Raw genomic sequence first — 21,346 nt, forward strand, 5'->3', positions numbered from 1 at the left:
CAAAAGTAGCCAGATCAGATACTCTCAAAGGTTACCATAATTTAGCGAGTTAAATCAACGGAAAGGGTTCGGTGACTTGGAAAAGAGAGCTAAGCAAACATTGACGAAATGTTCTATTTTCACCGATATTCGTGTATAAAATAAACGTCCACACGTTTGAATGGCAGGATGCCTGAAAGGTCGCATTCTCAAAACATTAAGACATCGAATTGGGTCGGTACACAGTGGAGATCGCCTTGACCTACACGGACTTTATGTTCGCCCAGGGCTATCAGCCCCATTAAACACGGACGTCTTCCGATATTTTATATAAACAAGACAGGCACACGCAGGCGCAAATATATTTGCAGACGTATACGCGAGTGTGTGTGTATACATATCATCTATAAAGAAAGAGGCTCGTCACGCAACGTCAGAGTGAAATTTTATAAAAGAAAGGGCTGGTAGGTTTTCTTTTTCTCTCAGCGCCCTGGCCCTAACAAAAAGATATTGCCAGCCGACCTGAAATCGACTTAATGTCAAGACATGAATCTCGTCGGACGTCGTAAAGTCGCGGATATTAGACGAACAAAGGGTGCTCGCGGGCGCGAATATAATTGAACGTAGGTACAAGCCTGCAAGAGATGAAAGAGTGACCTCTCTGTGTTCCTAAGTGCTTTTCTAACTCCCTGCCGCGGGACGGTGAGAAAAAAAAAATTATTTAATCATGATGTAAGGAAATAGATTTAATGAGAAACGGTTTCGACATATTTCGAAGCCCTGTTTTAAAGTTGAAATCGAAATCCTCGATTTCATTTCATACTCTGCACACTCTACGTCACTCTACACAAACCTACGTAATATACGCATAGGGGGTTGATTCAAAGGGATAGGAGATTATGATTTTTTTTTAAACTCAAAAAACCCGGTCCCCAGGCAAACTCGACTTGACTTGAGTTTCTGTACGTCTGGAGAATGTTCTGTAAAATTTTCAACTTCCAAGTCGCATGCCGTCATGAGTTTCATAGGACTAGACGAAAATAGGCGTTGACTCTAACCGTACCCGTTTTACAATTGGAAAAAAATGTGTCAACTATCATCATAATATCTCAGACAACGATTATCAATATAGCGGCGCATATAAAGAAAAAAATGCATAGGTTGGTGTGTTTTGAACTTTGTGTGAGTGTCAGTGGTTCTCAATCCCAGGTCGCGCACAGCCGCAACGTCCGCGTCCGACCGCCAATTTCAGCGACATGCATGACGGTAACGCGTCTAGACGCATCCAGCCAAATGCCTGAATAGATTTTTATCTCTCAGATGATTTCGTTACTTCAAATGCGCTAATTAACAGCCTTCGCTCTGTTCTCGCGGCATGAAATTTTACGTTCATGCGAAAAAGAAATGATAATGAAATCTGTCCTTCCTCTCCTTCGATAATTTTATTTGACGACGAAAGATCTACAGGATTCAGCCTACACAAATTTCCATCGCTGGGCGAATGCCGATTAATCAGAAGTGGGCAATAGTAATAACGGTTTGAGCCGTTACATATGCTTGTGAACTACTAGCAGAGTTTCTAGTTGCCCCATATTGAGGGAGGAACGCGCGTTGTTACACTTTGTCTATAACCTCTAGGAGATAGAAGCGTATAGTCAAAAGATGCGATACGTGGTTACCTAGGTTGATGCGCACCACGACCGCAAGGAAATAGCGCGGTTTCTCCTTGGTAGTACCGGCTTGAAACGCGACAGCATATTCTGGGAGTATGACGGGTTGATAGATTCTAGGTTGAGTTAAATTCTCTGCCAGCGTGTCGGACTACGGCGGTAAAACTTCACCTCTCGAGAAACATGTGCGTACGTTATAAATGGGATTACGACATGATGGCGATGATGCCAGAGACGAAGGACATCGTAAAGGTTACTACGGTGTTAAACTGCCGAAGGTTGGTAATTCGGTTGGCCTATAACACATCGACCCGCCTTGTACCAAAACAAAAAATAGACGGGTTTGTAACAAGATATACACGGTATGCTCCGGTGATCATATTTCATTTCGAGGGTTTGCAGTTACGTACAAGACATTGCTGGCAAAAAATCGAGGTGAGTTCGTTCCGACGGTAAACTCGAGGTGGTATTGCCGGATTTTTTAAAAGATATTTTCCGAGGCGTCGCCTCTGCATCCCCGAAACCTGCATTACGCGAAAAAGCCAAGTATGCGAACGTAAGCCGACACTATACCCGCGGCTTATACCAACGGTATCACGGTAGATTTAGCGAGGTACTTTGCTTTCTGCCACTGACGCAGCATTTTTTACCTCTGCGTACCTATACGCTAACTTTATGCGGTGGCCGTTCGAGAGAATTGCTAAAGTGAAGAAGTTGCGCGGGATGCTTAGACTAGGTCACGTGAATAGCAGTTCTCCAGGCAACGACAAAGTAGCTTCCTGACCTAATTAAGTACCGTTACGTCCTAATGAGCCATCACTGCATGGGTTGATGTCGGAGAATTTCACCCCCTATAAGGTGACAGTAATATAGATGAGCAATTTCGAAAATTTCTACGAGCCAATCCGCTCGGGGCGTCACCACGATTGAACATATACATGTGGGAGATTCCACGTCAAATCGAACGAAAAAACGAGATTTTTTCCCTGACCACTTTTGGTGTTTTCCCCCTTTTACTCACTTCAAGTTCGTATTGAAAGCATCAGGTCTGAATTTTTTCAGATTTTCCTGACGAAGCACTTTCTTACCACAGCTAGTCGAAAAATCAGCTTTTTACGATTTCTCATTTTTTCAAGTTAACATAGCTCGAAATTCAGACGACATACGGGAAAAATTCCTATACAAAAGTTTCGCATCTTTGTATGAAATTCCCAATAATAATTTTGGGCCATTGTTCGTTCCCCATTAAAGTACAGTTTTGATGAAAAATTTTCGATAATCTTCTGTAACAAAATTGTGCCCGAATCGAATGATCTGAAATTTTTACACAGCATATCTTTGTCAATACCAAAGATTGTTTACATGTTTCGTAGTAGGCGGAACAGTAGTTCAAAAGTTACACGTAATAGTTTACATGGAACTGTGAAATTTCTCATCCGTACGTACTGTAATGTGGCGGTACGAATAGTAAAAGTTATACAGTCGGTATTACGACACGCAACACATCGTGGAATTCTTACCTTGGATGAATATGCTTCAAAAATCTTGTCCGGCAGTACGAAACTCACATATCATGTCAGGAATTGTAATAAACGATCGACTGAAGTAAACTCCGCGAGAAAAAGTCGTCAACTGTTATAAACAACACGCGTAACAATTGAAGATCGCACTCGAGTGCGCAGTAGCGCCACGCGCAGGGTGAGGAAATTGCTTACCGCGCCGCGAAGTTTGAACCGAATTCACGCCACTGTGTGAATATTTGTCGATATATTTTCCGAACCACTGTACCGCCCACTGGGACGTTTTCAGACAACCTTTCGCATTGAAGAAGGCACGCTGTGTATAAATTGTAGCCCATTCGATTGGGGCACTTTTCGGTTATGAATAATTTGCGCGCATTGTGTATCAAAACTACACTGAAACGGAGTATGAAAAATCTGAAAAAATACTCTCGAGAAGTTGACAAGAGAACTTAAAATTTTTGTGAAGGAACTTTTTTCATACGTCGGCCAGGTTTTAAGCTACGTAGACGCGAAAAATCAAAACATTGTCGAAATCAATTTATTGGTTCAGTCGTCGTGAAGAAATTATGCGTCAGAAAAATCTGTAAAAATTCAACGTTTATCCTTTCAATGTGTACTTTGATTGTGTGAAAGAGCAATCGGATTAAAATGGGTCAGGGAAACCGATCGATCGATTTGACATGGAATACCTCGTATATAAGTTTATCATAACGTTACCACATTTCGCGAACTCGGGAGCTCAAAAATAGTGGTACCTGGGCACATAGTGCGCTATCTCATCCGATATGCCATCATTTCACCTCATCCCTGCCATCGCGGATCAGCCGTACAGCCAGAAGGATTTATGAAAAATTAAAAGTTAGATCATCTTATACAAACTCGAAACTTTATACGTAACTTTTGCATTCCTGCCATTTCTGGAATTAGTCTTACGTTTAGTCTAATTATGTACACTGTGAGTTATTATATGCCGGGTTCAAAAGGTGTGCGCTTTTAAAGGTGCAGACAGTCAGATCCTGAGCTGATTGTGAGAAGAGCGGGGACAGACTAGCGAGACGTTAGCTAAGAGATCGGGTGTGGGGAACATTTGTCACTTAATAAGACTTGGAGCGATAGTGGTTGTAAAAAATTGGGTACTTAAGAACAGATGCATATACTTAGAACTTTGTATGGGTCGTGAATATATCGAAGAAATAGTAAACCTGTCATATATTTTTATAACACCGTGCTTTAGTCTTCATGAATGTTGTTTATGGCTTGCGTAATATGAAATTTTATCAATGAAATCTGAGATCACAGCAATGTGTGCGACAGCTTTTTATCACCGTGTCACCAGGATTTCATTGTACATTAATAAGTTACGTATCTAAAACATCCTAGAACCTTTATTCCGCTTCAAGTACATCGCGTATCTAATGGTATAGGAACGTATTCGCCATTATACGACCTCTTATCACACGTAAAAGTAAAAAGTCGTATTTTTTTCTCCTTTGTATTTACACGAAAAACATGAGGATACATTGAAATTGAAAAATGGATGAATTAATGGTAAAATTTCGTAAGTACTGTTGGTTAACACGGTTATGATCTTTTATCACTAACTTTTTGAGAAATAATCACGTTCTATAATGGTGTAAGGTCTCATGTGGGGTCACACACGACCTTATACCGTTACGTACGAATTTATTTTTTTTAGAAAATAAAAAATTTTAAACATTCTTACCAAAATTGAGAAAATTCTCATAAAATACTGTTATCAACCATATATAAATTTATTGATTTCCTGATAATCAATGTCAAGGGCAAGAGTCCAACAAGTGCAATATTTCTACTTCGTCTTAGGTGTCAGAATATCTGTTTACAGCGCCGGGTGCATTATACGATTCTTACGAGTAATTTGATCCTGCATTTGCACAGTTAAACATGAAGCTTGACTTTAGAAATCTAACAGCAGTTACGATAAAATTTAAGAACATGAAAAGACATAAAATTGTAACGATTGAATATCAGTTGAATTTTTTCGATAAAATAGACAAATCTCGTTATTATTTCCATGAGGATAAAAAACAATGATTGTTATACGAAAGCACCCGATGTTGTGATATGTATTCAATCGGTAAAATAAGATCGCCGCATAATCCTCACGATTGTAGGAAGAAGAAGTTGCAAAGAATATTCCAACAATGAAAGGTATACCCTTATTATACCTACACGACGCCACGGAAATTCATGCCGAAAGTTGATCGGATCGAAACTCTGCGGAATGTTATATTTGTGTCGGAATACACGAGAGCCGAGAGCGCAGATGCGGAAGTCAGGATGGAGAATAATGCCTACCGCTGGGGGTGGTTGGCCCACGACGAGTTGACCCCACGCGGGTTGAGCGACCTCCGCAGGACAACATGCATTATCGATTCGGCGTACACGTGGTTCCGCCGCTGCACCGTTCGCTACGTTATTCGGTACGCATCCCCCGCCGGAAATGGCCTGGAATAGCACGTGCTCCTAGAGCAAGGAAGGATTGGCTTTCGCCCATACTAAATCGCGAGGAAAGCTTCCAACTGGATAACAGCGGATATCGAGGAGCTTTCCGCGTATAATCAGGGAAGGGTTGACGTTCTGTCGCGGAAGGGTTCTGCGGGATCTTTATCCGACCTGATGGAAGCTCAACCGAAGCCCTCGGACGAATGCGGCAGAACTTGATCCAATCGAAGATCGAAGTCTATAACGCCCCGCACAAACTCTGCTTCCCACTTCACCCCCTACCAAACGTACGTTCCAAGGATCTTTTCCGCGGCGTCGTGTTCGAGGCGAAAATTTGTCTGCATAAATCATTGTTTATCTTTAAATGCATACTGCGAATATCAGGAAGACGTCGGTCCGCTTCGCGGCGGCTCGTCAATAATGATCAAGCGAACGTTGCTAACGGGCGAAAATTTCTCAACAGTGGTATAACATTACTCTTACCATTCATCCTAATCGCATGGATCTTCTTTTACACCCCATACATTTATTATGATTATACCGTCACTTATTATTTCCAATTATAATTATCGTCTCATATTATTATCGCCGAATCCGTCAGTCCTTTCCATTCGCCTCAATGTAATACCTACACTCCATGATTATAAACGGAGTTGAAAACTCTTACCCGCTTTAAAAGTGAAGTATACGCCATACCTACGAACAATTATCGCTAACAAGCCTGGGAATATGTTCTACACGGAGACTGTGTTGTTTATAAAACTTTTAAACTGCATGAACTTCGTGCACACGTAGACAGAAGCATACGGTAGAACGTTGAATATGGATGTGGAAAGGTTTACATGATATACTACAATAGGGGATGTTGAGTGGTGGCAGCAACCGCTACAGCCAGTCCAGCAGCTTTTCCATGTTCGTCGATGTCATTCGTGTTCCGGAGGTTGGTTTGCCCGGTGGTGAAATCGGGTCACGGGTCTGCTTCACTATACTTGTTCGTTCGTTATAGTTTTCCGGCCGCTAACGTTATACCTACGTCGGAACGGAAGCGACTAATCAGGCTGACTCACGACCTTGTTTTCGATTCCAAGTTTATTGCAGGATAAAGAAGTCAGGCTAAGAGCTTGCGTAGAATTTGAGACTACGAAGCATTGAATTCGGTGCCTATAATTAATCGTCATGGACGAAATTTTTAAACTTACGAATCCATCAGGCAGGGACTTTATCACGCGCTTACCTCCGTGCCAATTTAACCGATTCAAAGTTGGGGTTGCTTCAGGCAAGCGCACCTCCACCTCCCTATTACATTCCATTGTTGGCTGATACGCCTCAACAACTTTTCAATTAATTATGTAAATCTCAACTCAAATCACAACGTTTCACAGAAACGGTATAACGGATTAACTTGCCGCTTATATGTACTCTGGCGAGGTTGAAAATCACCCAGAAAATTCGACGCTACAGTAACGTATCTAATTAATTGACGAGAATCGGAAAATTTAAATACAACGTTTCTTTTCATGCAGCTACAGAAAAAATTGCGGGCACCTGAACCTTTGAGACATTGTTCGCGTAATATGTTGCATACAATAATTAATATCAAAATCTGAAGATAATGTTTCGTTAAAAGCAGTTTTTGTGTTCAAAAAAGTTTTTTCAATTTTCATTGTAATCCTGATCCAGCATCCCAGTGAACAAAAACTACGCTACCTTTTCAATTCCAATTTCACGAATATTTGAATTAGCACGTTTATATTCTTTGAAATTGTGAATGTTCAACTTACTCGATGAATGTAATTCATTCATTCATTCATATTCGAATTAATGTGGATTGAAATCATCTTGCGATCGATTTCGAATCACATGTTGAAACGACTAGTTACATTCGTTGGAATAATAAAATTTCCAAACTAATATTGTCTCAATCCGTAGTTCCGACAGATGAGAATTCGATTTATTTTACTGGACTGATACAAATAACATCTCCTACAAGATATGAACTTCAACAACCTCCTGGAGAAATGACAGTGCTTGTAAACATGTTGTTGTTGTAGTTCCCCTCTACCTGGTCGTGAAGTTGGAAAAACATTTCAGACGATGATGCAATAAAAAAAAAAAGAAAAAAAACTATGCGATAGTAAAGCTAGAGGCACGATATCACCTCGGAACGGTGTATTGGCTTGTAGAATTCTTGTACCGTAGATAGAACCTTGTCGTTCCAAGGTGACGATCACTGCTCCCGTGATCCCACTTCACACTAAAAGAAAGTTCCCAAGGGTCTGAAGACAGTTCCTCGCAGGTTATTCGACGGAAACTTTCCCTCTAGAGACGAATAAATGTCACAGTACGGCTACCACTCGATGGGCTTTATCCTTGGTGGCATTATTGTTCAACCTCATCACCGTCCAGAGGCTAATTATGACTGTCGGAACTTGGCACGTTTCTGTATTACGGCGATAGTCCCCTGTAGCTGACAAAGACGAACAGTCGTATTGGTCAGAGTATTGGTCATTTCGGGTATATTGCCTCGACTGCGTGTGTCGACGGTGAAAGATATCTTCCGTTTCGTTCTCTCGTTACTCTATAACTACATTTCCGCGAATTGAGTCAGAGTATGTGATCGATAGCGTAGCGACACCGATTTATTGAAATTAATTTAATTCAACCCCGAATTCTGATGATAATTTATTAGGACAGTCTGTAATCCCCCACTCTCCCAAAGTTGTAAATGATGAAGGCTTCCGAACATCTCGTATATAATGCACTAGGATATCTGTCAAGGATCCACGAGCCGTGTCGACCAAAACCCATACAAGTAACAAAACTTCTGTAATTACAGATTAACGTAACGAGACCCGATTCCTCCAACATTAATTGAACCTTAAAGTAATTTCAGCCTGTCTTTAACCTATAAAGAAAAAATTGAATTGATTGGCGATAGTCAATCAATTAAACTTAAACCCTGTCAAAGCTGCTTCTAATCGAGAAAAGAACGGGCTCTATCAGTTTGACTGACACATCGATTGAATCCGTAAACAAAAAAATAAAAAGATTCAAAACTCCAAATAATTGTTAATTTACCTGTTTCTTCAACGTCTGGTTTCTCCTCCTTCTTGTCGTAGAAACAATAACCACCTGGATTTACCCTTGTGAACTTTTGGAAATGGCTCACCTCCTCCTCTCCTTGATAAACTAACAATAAAACTAACAAACATGCCGAGACTGGGGACATGCCATTCGAACGAGAAAAGGACAGGGTTTCAATTGATGCCAAATTAACGGGTCGTCCATTCGTTCCAGCAGCCGGCATCGTTGCGAGAAACGAGGACTGTCAATGGTTCGTTTGAAATACCTCGACCAATCGGCGTGGAGCGTAGCGACCGCCAACAGACGAAGCAACATGTCCGTTCTCCCGTGAACTGTCAAACGACGTGCGAAGATGTTAATCGTGTAAAATTTGGTGATAACAAGCAATCAGAAATGATAATCGTACTGTTCCACGCTCTCTATTACTTCGGGAGATATGTTTATCGGAATTTTTATGCTCGTTACGGCGAAACCGGAGAAATCTCGGTCACAAATCAACTATTGAACGTGACTGAGGCGGATTATGATTTCCCACCTGAAGATGAACACGTTTTGGGAGATTTTAAAGTGAAATTCTTTCCTCCTGTATACGTCCAGAGATATAACGCTGTGCATGATGTTCTAGCCAGCGCGCAATACCACAGAAAGATTCGAAAGGTATGATTATTTTTACTCTTGTTCGATGGTAAAACAACGCGTGACCTAGCCTAAGGACTTCACAACTAAGTCACTTGCTGGTCCAAAGTTTTTTTTCTTCTCACTACCAATTACGGAAACATAAACATCATTCTGAAGACTATCGTACTTTCTATCATGCTTGCTGCGATTATAGGGATCGCGTAATAGATAACTGCCGGTATGTAATTGTTTAGCGGTATCAAGCGACAACGATACCAGATAAATGTATGGCAAAAGTTAACCACAAATTGGGTCATTTGGTACTTATTATATTTATACGTTATCCGCTCACCATCATGAATCTAGTAAATACGTACTTTTACCATAATAGAGATACTTATAGACGTAATATCATGAAATCATCACAACATTACTCATAGCAATATGATTAATTGCCCGCTGACCTTTGATAATCTGGCCACAAATTTCAGCATTAATAAACTTAGTTTCCAACTTTGGCTTTACTACTTCAAATATTACTACTCCACTATTTTCTGGTCTGTTCTAGGTGATAGACTTTGGCTGTGCTGAGCTCACTTTTGCAATACATTTGAAAAATACAGACGGTATACAGGAAATTATTTGTGTAGACGTGGATAGGCCATTGCTGGAAAAATTTCAGTCAAAGGTTGCACCTTTACATTGTGATTATCTTGCTCCCAGAACTGAACCTCTTACAATCCATGTTTGCGAAGGTAGTGTCGCACACAACGATAACAAATTAGCAAACGCTGACGCTGTTATTTGTATCGAGCTGTAAGTTTTAAAGATATGCTTATTTTTCAAATCAGTTTGGTTGAAAAACTATTTCCAGACATACGTGGACACATTACAATTACGTGTACTGTACATATTATCGAGGTCATTGTTAGTTTCATACTCTCTCATTCATATCCGTTAAAATAATTGATGTCTGCCGGTATAAGGTTTATTTGTAAATTTTGATCACGTGTGACTTGTCAGAATAGCAAAAATTAATACTGCATTACTTTTCTTCAGAATTGAACATTTGCATCCAGACGAATTGGAAGCATTTCCACACAATGTTTTTGGATTCATCAAACCCCAAGTAGCTATTGTAACAACGCCCAATGCCGATTTCAATGTTCTATTTAAGAAAATGAATGGCTTTCGACATCCCGACCACAAGTTTGAATGGACAAGAGCACAGTTTCAGGATTGGTACATTCAGATATTCATTGTGTGCATAGTATAAGTGTGCTTAAATTTTCTTGTGGAGAAAAATATGTAAACTTCAAAATATTTTATTTATTATTATCTCTGATCTCTTCCTACAAATTTGTAACACTTGTAGCACTGTCTGAAAAATATTCTTGTGGGTGGTGACTTCTTACCCACATATGTTATGTGTAATTTCCTTTCTTTTACAGGGCTAACAACGTCATCTTACTTTATCCTGACTATGAAGTAAGCTTTCACGGAATTGGCGCTGGCCCTCCGGGTACTGAAATGTTAGGATCATGTTCTCAGATGGCAGTATTTCACTGTCACACCAAATTACCACAAAGTGAGGAACTCGAGGGAGTTGATGGTTTATTGAAGACAGTTGTATTCCACGAATATCCGTACAGAGCGGATAATCGTTCAGATGAGCAGAAAATACTAGACGATGCTGTTTACTATATACGTTTATTATCATCACGTCAGGAAGAGCTGGCAGAGGAAATCCCACTGGCGAAACTGATGTTTTCGGTTGAAAAATTTCACATATCAGTTGATGTACTCAGAAGTATACTGGAGGAGGCACAATGGGCGATTGTAGATAGAGAAGATGGACCTGTCGTTGTATTGCCTCCGCAATCTGGATTCACAATAAACTCTGATTTGGATGTTGATGAGTTTCTAGATAACGACTATCGACACCACGATCATGAAAATGATTGGGATACTACGGAAGTAGGCACTCCCCCTGGTTATTATTTTGATAGTTACATGGAAACAAATACAGAAAATTATACAGAAGAAGGTGAAAATTGGGATGATGAAGTGCATAGTGATACTCGTGGCAGCAATTATAATCTGAACAGCAACAATCTGGAGCACTCTGAAATGCACGATACAGAAAATCCTGGGGACAGTTTAGACAATCAGCAGACTATGGAAGATTTGAATGATGAAGATCTATTATTAAACCCATCGCAAGACCAATTGAACATAACACCTGGTACATTTAGTGCTGAAACAGAGCTGTCGATTAATTTTGTTCCGATTGAATCAGATTCCACAAATATCGATTACTCTAACGATTCTGGTAACACGCTCAATTCGGCGCAACAAAACTTGTCTGTACCACTTCTCGTGTCTACTTTATCACAGACATTACAGTGTCTAAACAATGACGGTGATCACTCCTTGACTGCAAAAAGGAACCATGATTTACCTCAAGAAGACTTAAAAAGCTCACAAAATGAAGGAAGTTATGTAGGAACATGCATGAAGGGTACTGAAAATTGCATAACAAATGAACAGGCTAACCTTTTTGTTCATCCTGGTTTGAATTCTTCCCAGCATATGGAGCATGAAAGTAAATGCAGTTCAGAATTACAAACGTGCTCCTATCTGGTCGAAATGGAAAATAATATTAAAAATATTGATTTACAAGTTGACACGTGTCTGCCATGTAATCAGGTGAAAAGAATACTGTCCACTAATTCTCCATCAAGATACGAAGAAACTGAAGCAAATACAGACACTGACTTTTATTCAGGGGCGAACAAAACATCTTCCATTTCAACTGAAGAGGCAACATTGTTGTTGTCATGTAGGAAAAGTGTGCTGATTGATAATGAACATTTATTATTAAATGAAAAGAGGTCTTTGGAAAATGAACAGGCTTTCAATAATGACAGAAAACATTCGAAAGTAAGCGTTGGTAGTACTGCAAAAAATTGCAATGAATCTACATCTTACAGTCACGATAACCATAATCTACAATGTTGCACAAGCATCGAGTGTTTACACGCCAAAAATAAAGGCTCCTACGTAAGCATCTCTGATTTCTCTCCAGCTACAAGTGATAGTCGTAAACGTTTCTATGCTTCATATGATAATGTAGATTCTCATTCTCAAAAGTTACAAACTGATTTGCTTGACAATGAAATAGACAGATGTGAAGGGGTGAAAAGCCAAGATAGCATGTCATTCAAAAGTATAAGTGACTGCAGTTTGGATCTTCAACCGAAATATACAAGTACACCTCAGATATTGGCAGATTCCTATCAAATGCAGATGACAGGCGATAATAAGGCACAAGAACTTTCAGAGCAGGCGAGCTTAGACGAGAACAAATGTGTACTGTTGCTCCAAAGTGCTCCACATATTGTGCAACAATTCCCTGTGGTTGAAGGTAAAGATTCTGAAAGTCTAGGTCATGAACCTATGATGGAGCAAATACTAGAAAAGTCGGAAGATCAATTTTCCGATCCGGAAATGAATTTCTCATGTACAAATATTCAATTCTACCAAAGTGACAGTTCCTCAAAAGATGATTCTAGCTTACAAAAAAAATCCTCATTCGAAGGTATCATTAACACATAATTAGGGCTAAATTGAATTTAAAGATTATTTGGGAAATGAATGATTAACATGTGATATTCTTACAGGTGAAAAGTTAATCAAGAATGACTCAATCTACTTAGAGTCAAGAACTGTTGAAGACATTTTTTCAAGTACGAGTCAACTTTCTTTGCAAAGCAATAGCGATATCAGTTTATCTGGAACTGCAAGTACTGCAAGTAGCAATGTAGATAGATGGTATGTGGCAGAAACAAACCCCATGTATCAACGAGATATTGTTGTACTAAAAGGTGGAAACGATACTGCAGACAATCCTAATGAAGAAGCAGCATCTGACAGTGACGCAACTGTGTATGGTGAAGGGAGAAGTGATGAAAGAGAAAACGATAAAGCAATAAGTCACACATCGAAAACAGCAGATCACTATTGTGAACATACAACGAATGTTCCAGTGCAACACACCTTCAACGAACATATCGATGAAAATTTAGACAAAACAGTAAGCACATTTGGTACCGAAAGTGCTACATTGTCTTCCAGTGACTGGGTGTATGGTAAAACAAACGATAAATTTCTTTGTGAACTTTCGAAAAAAAGAAATTATACAGAAAATGTTGCTGATGATTATTCTGTAAAAATTCCAGAAGATGAAGATCGTTTAAAAATGGAAAAAATCCGTTTGGATCCTTCTACAGAAGGTAGTACAAGTATACAATATCAGTTTGCAACGGTAAATCATCGTACATCTACAATATTCATACCAGAGTGTACAGAAATCCAACCAGCCTGTAATACAGATCATATTCCGTCAATAGCATTATCACATAGTAACTTGGCAAAGCAGACTGCAAATTTAGATGAATCATCTGTTGCTAATGCAAAAATGATTTCAGAAAATTTCTTGGACAATATATGTGATGTATTGAGTTCTAAAATGGCAGCTGACAGTTCTGTTAGGCGATCAGATCATAGGCTAGATATATCTGAGGTAACAAATACTTTGACTGATTCCACAAAGATCTTATGTGAAAAAGTTGATGCGACTAAATGTAAATTAGAAGCTACCTTAGAATCACAAAGGAAACTGGCTACAAGTTCACCACTCATGTCTGCTGAAACAAAATTAGTTCACACAATTAAAAATGTGGAGTACGTTCAAGATATTGGTAGAAATTGTGACATTGTCCAAAATACAACGCAAATTCGCAATCAACAATCTCAGAACAGTGATCATGTGACAACAGTTCAGGCTACAACAGAACGGCTCGATTATGATAGAGGTCTATCTTCACATTCATTTCAGGGCCACTCGAATCATTTGAATTCATTCGGGGTTTCAAGTGAGATAAAAAATAAAGAGCTACCACTTACTGATATTTTTAACACACATGCAAGTCAATCACAACCAGCGGTACTATCGAACATCAAATCAATTCCAAGTCACGAAACTGTAACTCTATACAATGTAGGAAAAGTTAAAAAGGAACAAAATCAATTACAATACGAATCGGAGCCCTCGAGAGCTACAGAATATACAGATACAAAACCATTTTCACCAGAATCGTTGGACACACCGCCTAACAGTTGGTCTCCAGAAATAATGGATTCTGGTTACCCAAATTCGGCTTCTGCACATGACGTAACACCCGAATGTGAGTTATCAAGCATTGCAAATGACAGAATATCAGATTCAGATTCAGCCAGTGTCGGAGAAGTTCCTGTACCAGGATTTTACGAGTTCGTCGAAGTTGAAAATGGTGACTTGGCAAATAACAACAGAGACGATGAGGGAAATAACGTAATTGCATTTGAGGCAAATGATAACCTAGATGATCTACAACCACTAATTAATGTACTTGAAAATGACATGGAGAATGAAAACGATATTTATGTACTCCAAAATGGATTTCCGATGTGGCTGTTGAGGATATTAGAGATGGCTAATCCAATAGATCTCGAAAATATTGGGGGTGCACATGCACAATTGTATCCAGCTCTTCAAGAACAAGCGGGTGAGATTTCTTAACCTTGTACATGATTATCCTTCAGATCAAATATTTTAATGGCACAATGGTCTCTTCCATTTATTTCAAATCCATGAACTCCATATTTTGATCCAAAGAGCAATGTGCAGAGTGTAGATAAATCTATTTTGCTGTAGGCGGAGATGCTGCAAATGTAAATGCAGAAAACGACGAGGGTTTTGATAGCAGCTCGTTAGAAGATGATAGCGACATTGAGGATGACGACGCTGATGATGCCACTTCTGTTTCGAGCGACGAAACTGAGGATCATAGTGGTGTGAATCCGAGAAGGGATTGGAGAGCAGGTGGTGATCCATGATTACTAAAATGAATGAAGAGTTGTGCTGGCATGGTAAGTTGATTTGAAAAAGATTCTTACAACCGTTTTACCTATATACCAATATTCAAGTCACATACTTTTCAGAAAATTTGAAGATGGGTGAGTAATTGATATTTAAATTAGCGAGTTTAAAGATGTTGTTCTGCAAACTGATTATTGAAGAGTGATTTTACGTTCCACGACTTTTTTCAAGTGCCAACTAAAAAACATTTAAAATTGCAAAATGTTTTGAGATATTTTGTGACGGTTTGTGCGTATTGCCAGTTCAACAAATTCTGTGCAAACGAGAGCTTAATCTTGATATGTAGAAATGAAGAATATGTATGCATATTATAATATTTTTACTACCTTGGTGATACATTGGATTGAACTGAAGGATGGCACAAATAACTTTTGAACAATACAATCAATCATATTCACAGTCAGTTGAAGTGCAAAAAATATTCCAAAGAAATCTTTGTATTCTTTTCGAGTATTTAAGATAGCAATTTCTGGCACCGCAAGTCAGAAATCTGATCCACATGACTTCGAGTTATTTTGGAAAACTGCCGAAAATCATTATCATTGGTTATATCATTCCCAACATTTGTTGGATATTTGAAATGCAAGAACTAGATTCGACTTTGTTGATGTTTTTGTTTTACGTCATTAAGATATATTAAAATTAACAAAGGTATTGTGCTCAGACATGATTAAGATCGAATAAATGTCCAGAATGGTGAAAATATCTATAGAGCTTACAATGTGCTTTAGCGTCGCCATATAAAAAGGAGACAGTACAAGAATTTTATGTACAAAACTATATAATCATCTACTGTGTAATGTAATTGTTTAGGGCCAGTAACTAAATCAAAACTAAACCAACTAAATTTAAAATCTATAAAAATATTAACGTCATTTATAATTGGCTCCTTTTTACATAGAAACATAATTTTTACACGTATTTACCAATACCTTCTGACCTCTAACAATTAATAACACATACATGTTGCATCTGCATATAAGTATGTTATTGAGCTTTGTATTTCTATACTTGTACATAAATATCAAAGCTTGTATTGTTTGAAAAATATGCAGCTATTTAGAACTAATATTTTTTTTCTAAATCAAATAATCTGTGATTCTTGAATTTTTATTGTGGTTTCTAACAAGTGCAGCTTTTTGGGAATGTAAATTATCAATAATAAAAGTGAGAAATTCCCTTGCTGTATATTATACGGCAGCTTCCAATATTGTTGAATTTATTTGAATGTAGAAAAAATTCGTTTGTCAGTACTTCGATAATCTATCTAAAGTATATTATGTCTTTTCACATAAAGGTACTAAATGTTGAAGCTTTAAATTCATTGTTACGTTTTTGATGCATTCAATTTTTTTCTTATGCAACAGGAATAACAATATGTTATATTTTCTGCAAAGTTTAAAATGAATGATATCCATAAAAACAATTTATTGTTAGTTAAAACTGTTTGTATTGATTAAACTTTTATAATAAGTCTGTGTGGCTCTCGATCATCACTGTATCATCACGCTTTATGATAGTATTAGATAAAAAGCGTAATACAAATTAGTATAATCTGTTATCTATTAGCTTTTCATCATAATACTCTCAGATTTGAATGATAGAGCTGAATAGGGTAAATCTTGTCAGATGGTAATTTTTAGAAGTTGTCATGTATAAAATATTCTAAGACTGAATTCGCATATCATGGTATATTGCTTGAATGATATGAAGACTTTGGACAAAAAATAAAAGATTAAAATGAATCTTGTAAATATATTCATTTTTAATTCCAACAATGAAACTTAAATACATATCAAGAGATATTAGGTTTATAATATTAAAATGTGCAAACAGGTGATCTTTGAAGAAAAAAATATCAATAATGGTAAAATTGCAGTATCTGATAATTAATAGAAAGTGCATTAATTACTCAACTTTTTGTAGCAAAAATCTCAATAATATCAAATATTTCTAGTGGGTTAGTGAATCAGCGCAGTATGTTACGTATTGTATCACTCGAGCGATGAAACTGGCTTGAATCGAAAGTGTCAAAATATTTATCCACGTAAATTGACGACCAAGCAAATAAAAATTACCTATACTTTTATCTTCATGAAATTAAAATAGGTCGAACTAAGGTACGTAAATAATTGAGCTATTTTATTCAGTCGCATTGTTTATTTCAATAGCGGTGGAATAAAATTACAAGGTGTACAAGGTAACATGTATCAATATAATCACCGTAACTTTTATATGATCAGTTGATTGCTTATTATATTAATATATACAGTTATTATGTGATCTAACTGGTTTTAGTAAATCATAACATTAATACTATCAGTGTGACCCAGAGTCACTTGCATAATAAGCTTTCACATATCGTTCTCCTTTACTCATCATTGTTTTGTTTTCGTATTACAAATTTTTTGGAATACTTTGATGTTGTAGATATAAAAACGCATGTGACAGTGAGCTAATTCCAAATGAAATTTATAATCATGTGTCTGCTTTTATCTGCGGTACGTGGTTATATTCAATGGAGTTCCTATTTATTGGGACTACTAGTGTTTTGTGATCATTACGAAAAGCTCTGAAAACAATAATTACAGTTTTGAACTTAGATTCGACTGATTTTCTAGCCTTCCATTCAGGCAATTTTGCCTCTTAAACCTCATCTTTATTACTCCAATAACATGTAAGTACACAAAAGTCATAGCCGGTTAAGAATGGAGGATGCATCAGCCCCCGACCGGAATTTCACTCAAAATTCGTCTAAAGTTTTCTCATACTGAAACTCTAATCTGTACCAAATATTAGAGCCAGTCTGATATTATGACGCGGATAATCAAGAAAAACGTGTTTTCTCAATTTTTGTTCGTATTCCTTTTTCCAAGCAACCGAACCTAATGAAAAACCTGTATCACATTAGAACTCAAAGTTGAAAGAGCAGAATACAAATTCAAACACCACTTTTTTTCTTGATAACTTGTATCATAGATGCGGGTGCAACCTCATATTTAGCATGAATTAGTGTTTCATAAAAGAATTGCAGACTAATTTTGAGTGAAATCCCCGGCGAGGGCCTAACGGGCATTCTTGGCCGGCTATGGCCGTTCATATCACTTTCAGTTGGAATAAAGTAAATTTTTTATTGTTCATAATAACTTTATAGAATTGTCGTGTATTTGTTTCAATGTATAATCATATTTTTCTAGGAAATGCATCGGTCATAACAAAAATGATCTTACTCGTGGATAAACAATGATAAGGTAACTAACTCTACTCTATTCAAATACACTAATCATTTTTGAAAAAAAGTATAGTATCCAGGAAAAGTGTAAGAAATGCTGAGGCAACATATCTCATTATGACTTTGTGATACATTAACACACACGCTCCATAAAAAAGCTCTCTTAGAAAACATATATGCATATCGTCAATCGTCGATGATTGAATATTACGAAACATATTTACGATTACATTTCAAGAAATAATCTCAAAGAATTGGACTTTCGTTATTCTTTATACGCATATCCAAGATTTGAAACCTGATTCCCAATATGGCCTCAGAATGATACGTTCATTTTTACCAAAGGAATGGTGAAAGTGTATCTTTGAAAATGTTGACTGACAATGAAGAACACCTGCCCATTCGTATATTTTCCCAGTTTATGCAGTTCAGTATGTTTAAACTAGTTTTTATAAAACACGTATAATCGTACTTTCTAATGTCTTGGATGTTTTCTATGCATTACGTTTTTATTATATTAATTTTCAACTGTGCAAAATTGTTGATTTAATATCAAATGAGTAATTACAGTTACTTACTAATGAATTAACAATTTACTATGGCAACTACAAAACAAATTTACCCAAATAATATTCATAATATAGGATATTCTACTGGTATAATAGCGCTTAATAAAAAAAAAATTATTAATTTCATTATTGTAATAAATTTCTTTAGTAATAATGTCTTTATGTGAATTTATGTAACGTACTACGGAATCCTGCATGTATAATTATGTTCTACATGTGTTTAGCTTATCATTTAACTATATGAACATGCACTTCATATACAGATCTTTGTTATGTGCACTGCACAGCATTTTTTTTTTTGTTTTGTGGACTTCAATCTGATTTTAGTTATATCCTGAAATTAAATCACGAAGTAAATCTTCACTTACTATCCTCATTTTGCTAATATATTTTGAGTCGATACAGATTCATAATCGCACATCTCCTGATACATTTCAGACTCACCAATTCAGACAACTTCCTTCAGATTATCACGGCTCTGAGAATGTATTGTATGTCTTACATCTCCACCAGGAGCACTATCACGTCTCAAAATACCTGGACCAACCACGTCCCGTTTATTAGCAGCTTCTTTTATACTAGACAAAGTTTTACTGAGCCATGGCCAGCTATTTCTCGCAGCTTGGAGCTCGGAAGCAGTGGCATGGAGTTGATGTGTTAGATCCTGTGTAAAAATAAATACCCTTAAAAACCTGTACGACTGTGACGCATGTCTAATATATAACTGTTAATTGTGACACATCGATATTAGGGGAAAAAAGGAAAAACAAGGTGTCTTACGAACCTGGTTTCTGCATTCAGCCTCTACATGAGCCAATTTAGTTTGTGCTAATTCCAACTCTAACTCCCTAACTCGTTCCTGAGCTCTATGCAGTACTGAATCGATTCTGTTTTCCATATTTTGCGTCGAATCAGGCAGTGCTTTGGGAGATTGCACGATGCTACTTCTACACTGCTCACAGTTAGAAACTTTCGACTGTAACAATGTATTCGTTTTAATACTCTCAAATAAATCTTCGAAGTTCATTGGATTGAAGAATTTCATACATTGCTGTAACTCAGTGTAGCATTAGGTTAAACACTTTCAAGAAATCATTTTATTGCATAATGCTTTGTTTACTTACACGTAAATCATTCAGTGCACTTTTGGCCACATTGTGGTCATCTTCCAATCTTTGACAAATCTGAAGTGAAATGAAAATATAAATATCTTACGCGTAACGTGTCGTAAGCAGGAATATTAAAACAGAATCATCATATAACATGAAGATTTTCCATGTCGATTCAGTTGCTCGCATTCGTAATTGTGAATAAAGTTCCAAATTAGTATTCCTACATGTGATTTACCTGTTTGTATTCAGCGATGATCACACTACTCCGCCGATTTTCTGTGCAAGCCTTAGCTACTTCTCTCTGTAGCATTTCCTTTACCTGTGCAAGTTCAGCTTCAAGTCGTAGCTTCTCTTCTTCACCTCTCGCTACAGCTCCACGTAACTGTTCAACTTCATTACTGTATTCGTCAGCATTTTCTTGCGCCTCTGTACGAAATATTGGCATTATTATATCTTTGTAGTCAGCAGTTTATTCACTGTTCTATCAAAATTCTTGTCAATATTCCTTTTGTACTTTAGAAACTAGGAATATGTTGATATTATTTGTGACGTAAATGCTGACAAGTCTTAGTTTGTTACTATACTGGTATTATCTTCGTTGTTTCCTGAACAGCACCTCGCAACCACATCCTATGTAAGTCAAATGACATAAAAAACTTGGTGCTCAACAACCGGCTAGTCAAAAGTAGAACAATTCACTGTTGTTTTACCATTTATGTACTGTGCTATAATGTGAAATCAAGTTATTCATGTAGCTAAAAATAACCACAAGGTAATGTGGTCAGTTAACAGATAACATTCTATCTAGCTTGAATTACAGATTTATCATTATACTTGTGTTACTAAAATACAAATGAATACGGACAGGGTGATTGAAAATATTTGTTTCTCCATAAAAATGCATCACGTCGATACTCATAATATTATTATGGATCGTAAATGATTTTAAGACGCTCAAAATTATTATGTCATGATAGAATAATATAAATCATATTTGAAATATATCATAATTACTATTATTTGCAAATCTTCTGCTCCAATTTGTCATTATTTGAAATTATCAAAGACTTGACTACTACCTGCACTCTACGT

General features: G+C 37.3%; 2 protein-coding genes across 10 annotated transcripts in view; one reads left to right on the top strand and one right to left on the bottom strand.

Moving 5' to 3' along the window:
- Nucleotides 1-9,061: 9,061 nt before the first annotated feature.
- LOC124301281 (uncharacterized) lies at nt 9,062-18,624 on the top strand. 2 transcript variants are annotated; one of them, XM_046756138.1, is made up of 7 exons: nt 9,062-9,397; nt 9,927-10,174; nt 10,418-10,600; nt 10,810-12,959; nt 13,042-14,967; nt 15,117-15,331; nt 15,404-18,624. In XM_046756138.1, exons 1-6 carry the CDS (start codon nt 9,134-9,136, stop codon nt 15,296-15,298), a joined length of 4,953 nt encoding a protein of 1,650 aa, XP_046612094.1. In that variant the 5' UTR covers nt 9,062-9,133; the 3' UTR covers nt 15,299-15,331; nt 15,404-18,624. The 2 variants fall into 2 exon arrangements, with proteins under 2 accessions (XP_046612094.1, XP_046612095.1); XM_046756139.1 differs by lacking the exon at nt 9,927-10,174 and having other exon boundaries at nt 9,290-9,397.
- A 743-nt stretch (nt 18,625-19,367) lies between these two features.
- LOC124301282 (rab GTPase-activating protein 1) overlaps nt 19,368-21,346 on the bottom strand; it is a 40,061-nt gene continuing 38,082 nt past the window's right edge. For 7 of the 8 annotated variants that reach the window (XM_046756145.1, XM_046756143.1, XM_046756146.1 and 4 more), the window contains 4 exons: nt 20,490-20,680; nt 20,267-20,326; nt 19,927-20,118; nt 19,368-19,806 (listed from right to left, as the gene is read on the bottom strand). In XM_046756145.1, coding sequence (XP_046612101.1) covers nt 19,591-19,806; nt 19,927-20,118; nt 20,267-20,326; nt 20,490-20,680 — 659 coding nt within the window. In that variant the 3' untranslated portion in view covers nt 19,368-19,590. The remainder of the gene's footprint in view (nt 19,807-19,926; nt 20,119-20,266; nt 20,327-20,489; nt 20,681-21,346) is intronic. The other variant, XM_046756141.1, reaches the window with a different exon arrangement.

The sequence above is a fragment of the Neodiprion virginianus genome, chromosome 3, assembly GCF_021901495.1.
Source record: "Neodiprion virginianus isolate iyNeoVirg1 chromosome 3, iyNeoVirg1.1, whole genome shotgun sequence".
NCBI classification, from domain to species: domain Eukaryota; kingdom Metazoa; phylum Arthropoda; class Insecta; order Hymenoptera; family Diprionidae; genus Neodiprion; species Neodiprion virginianus.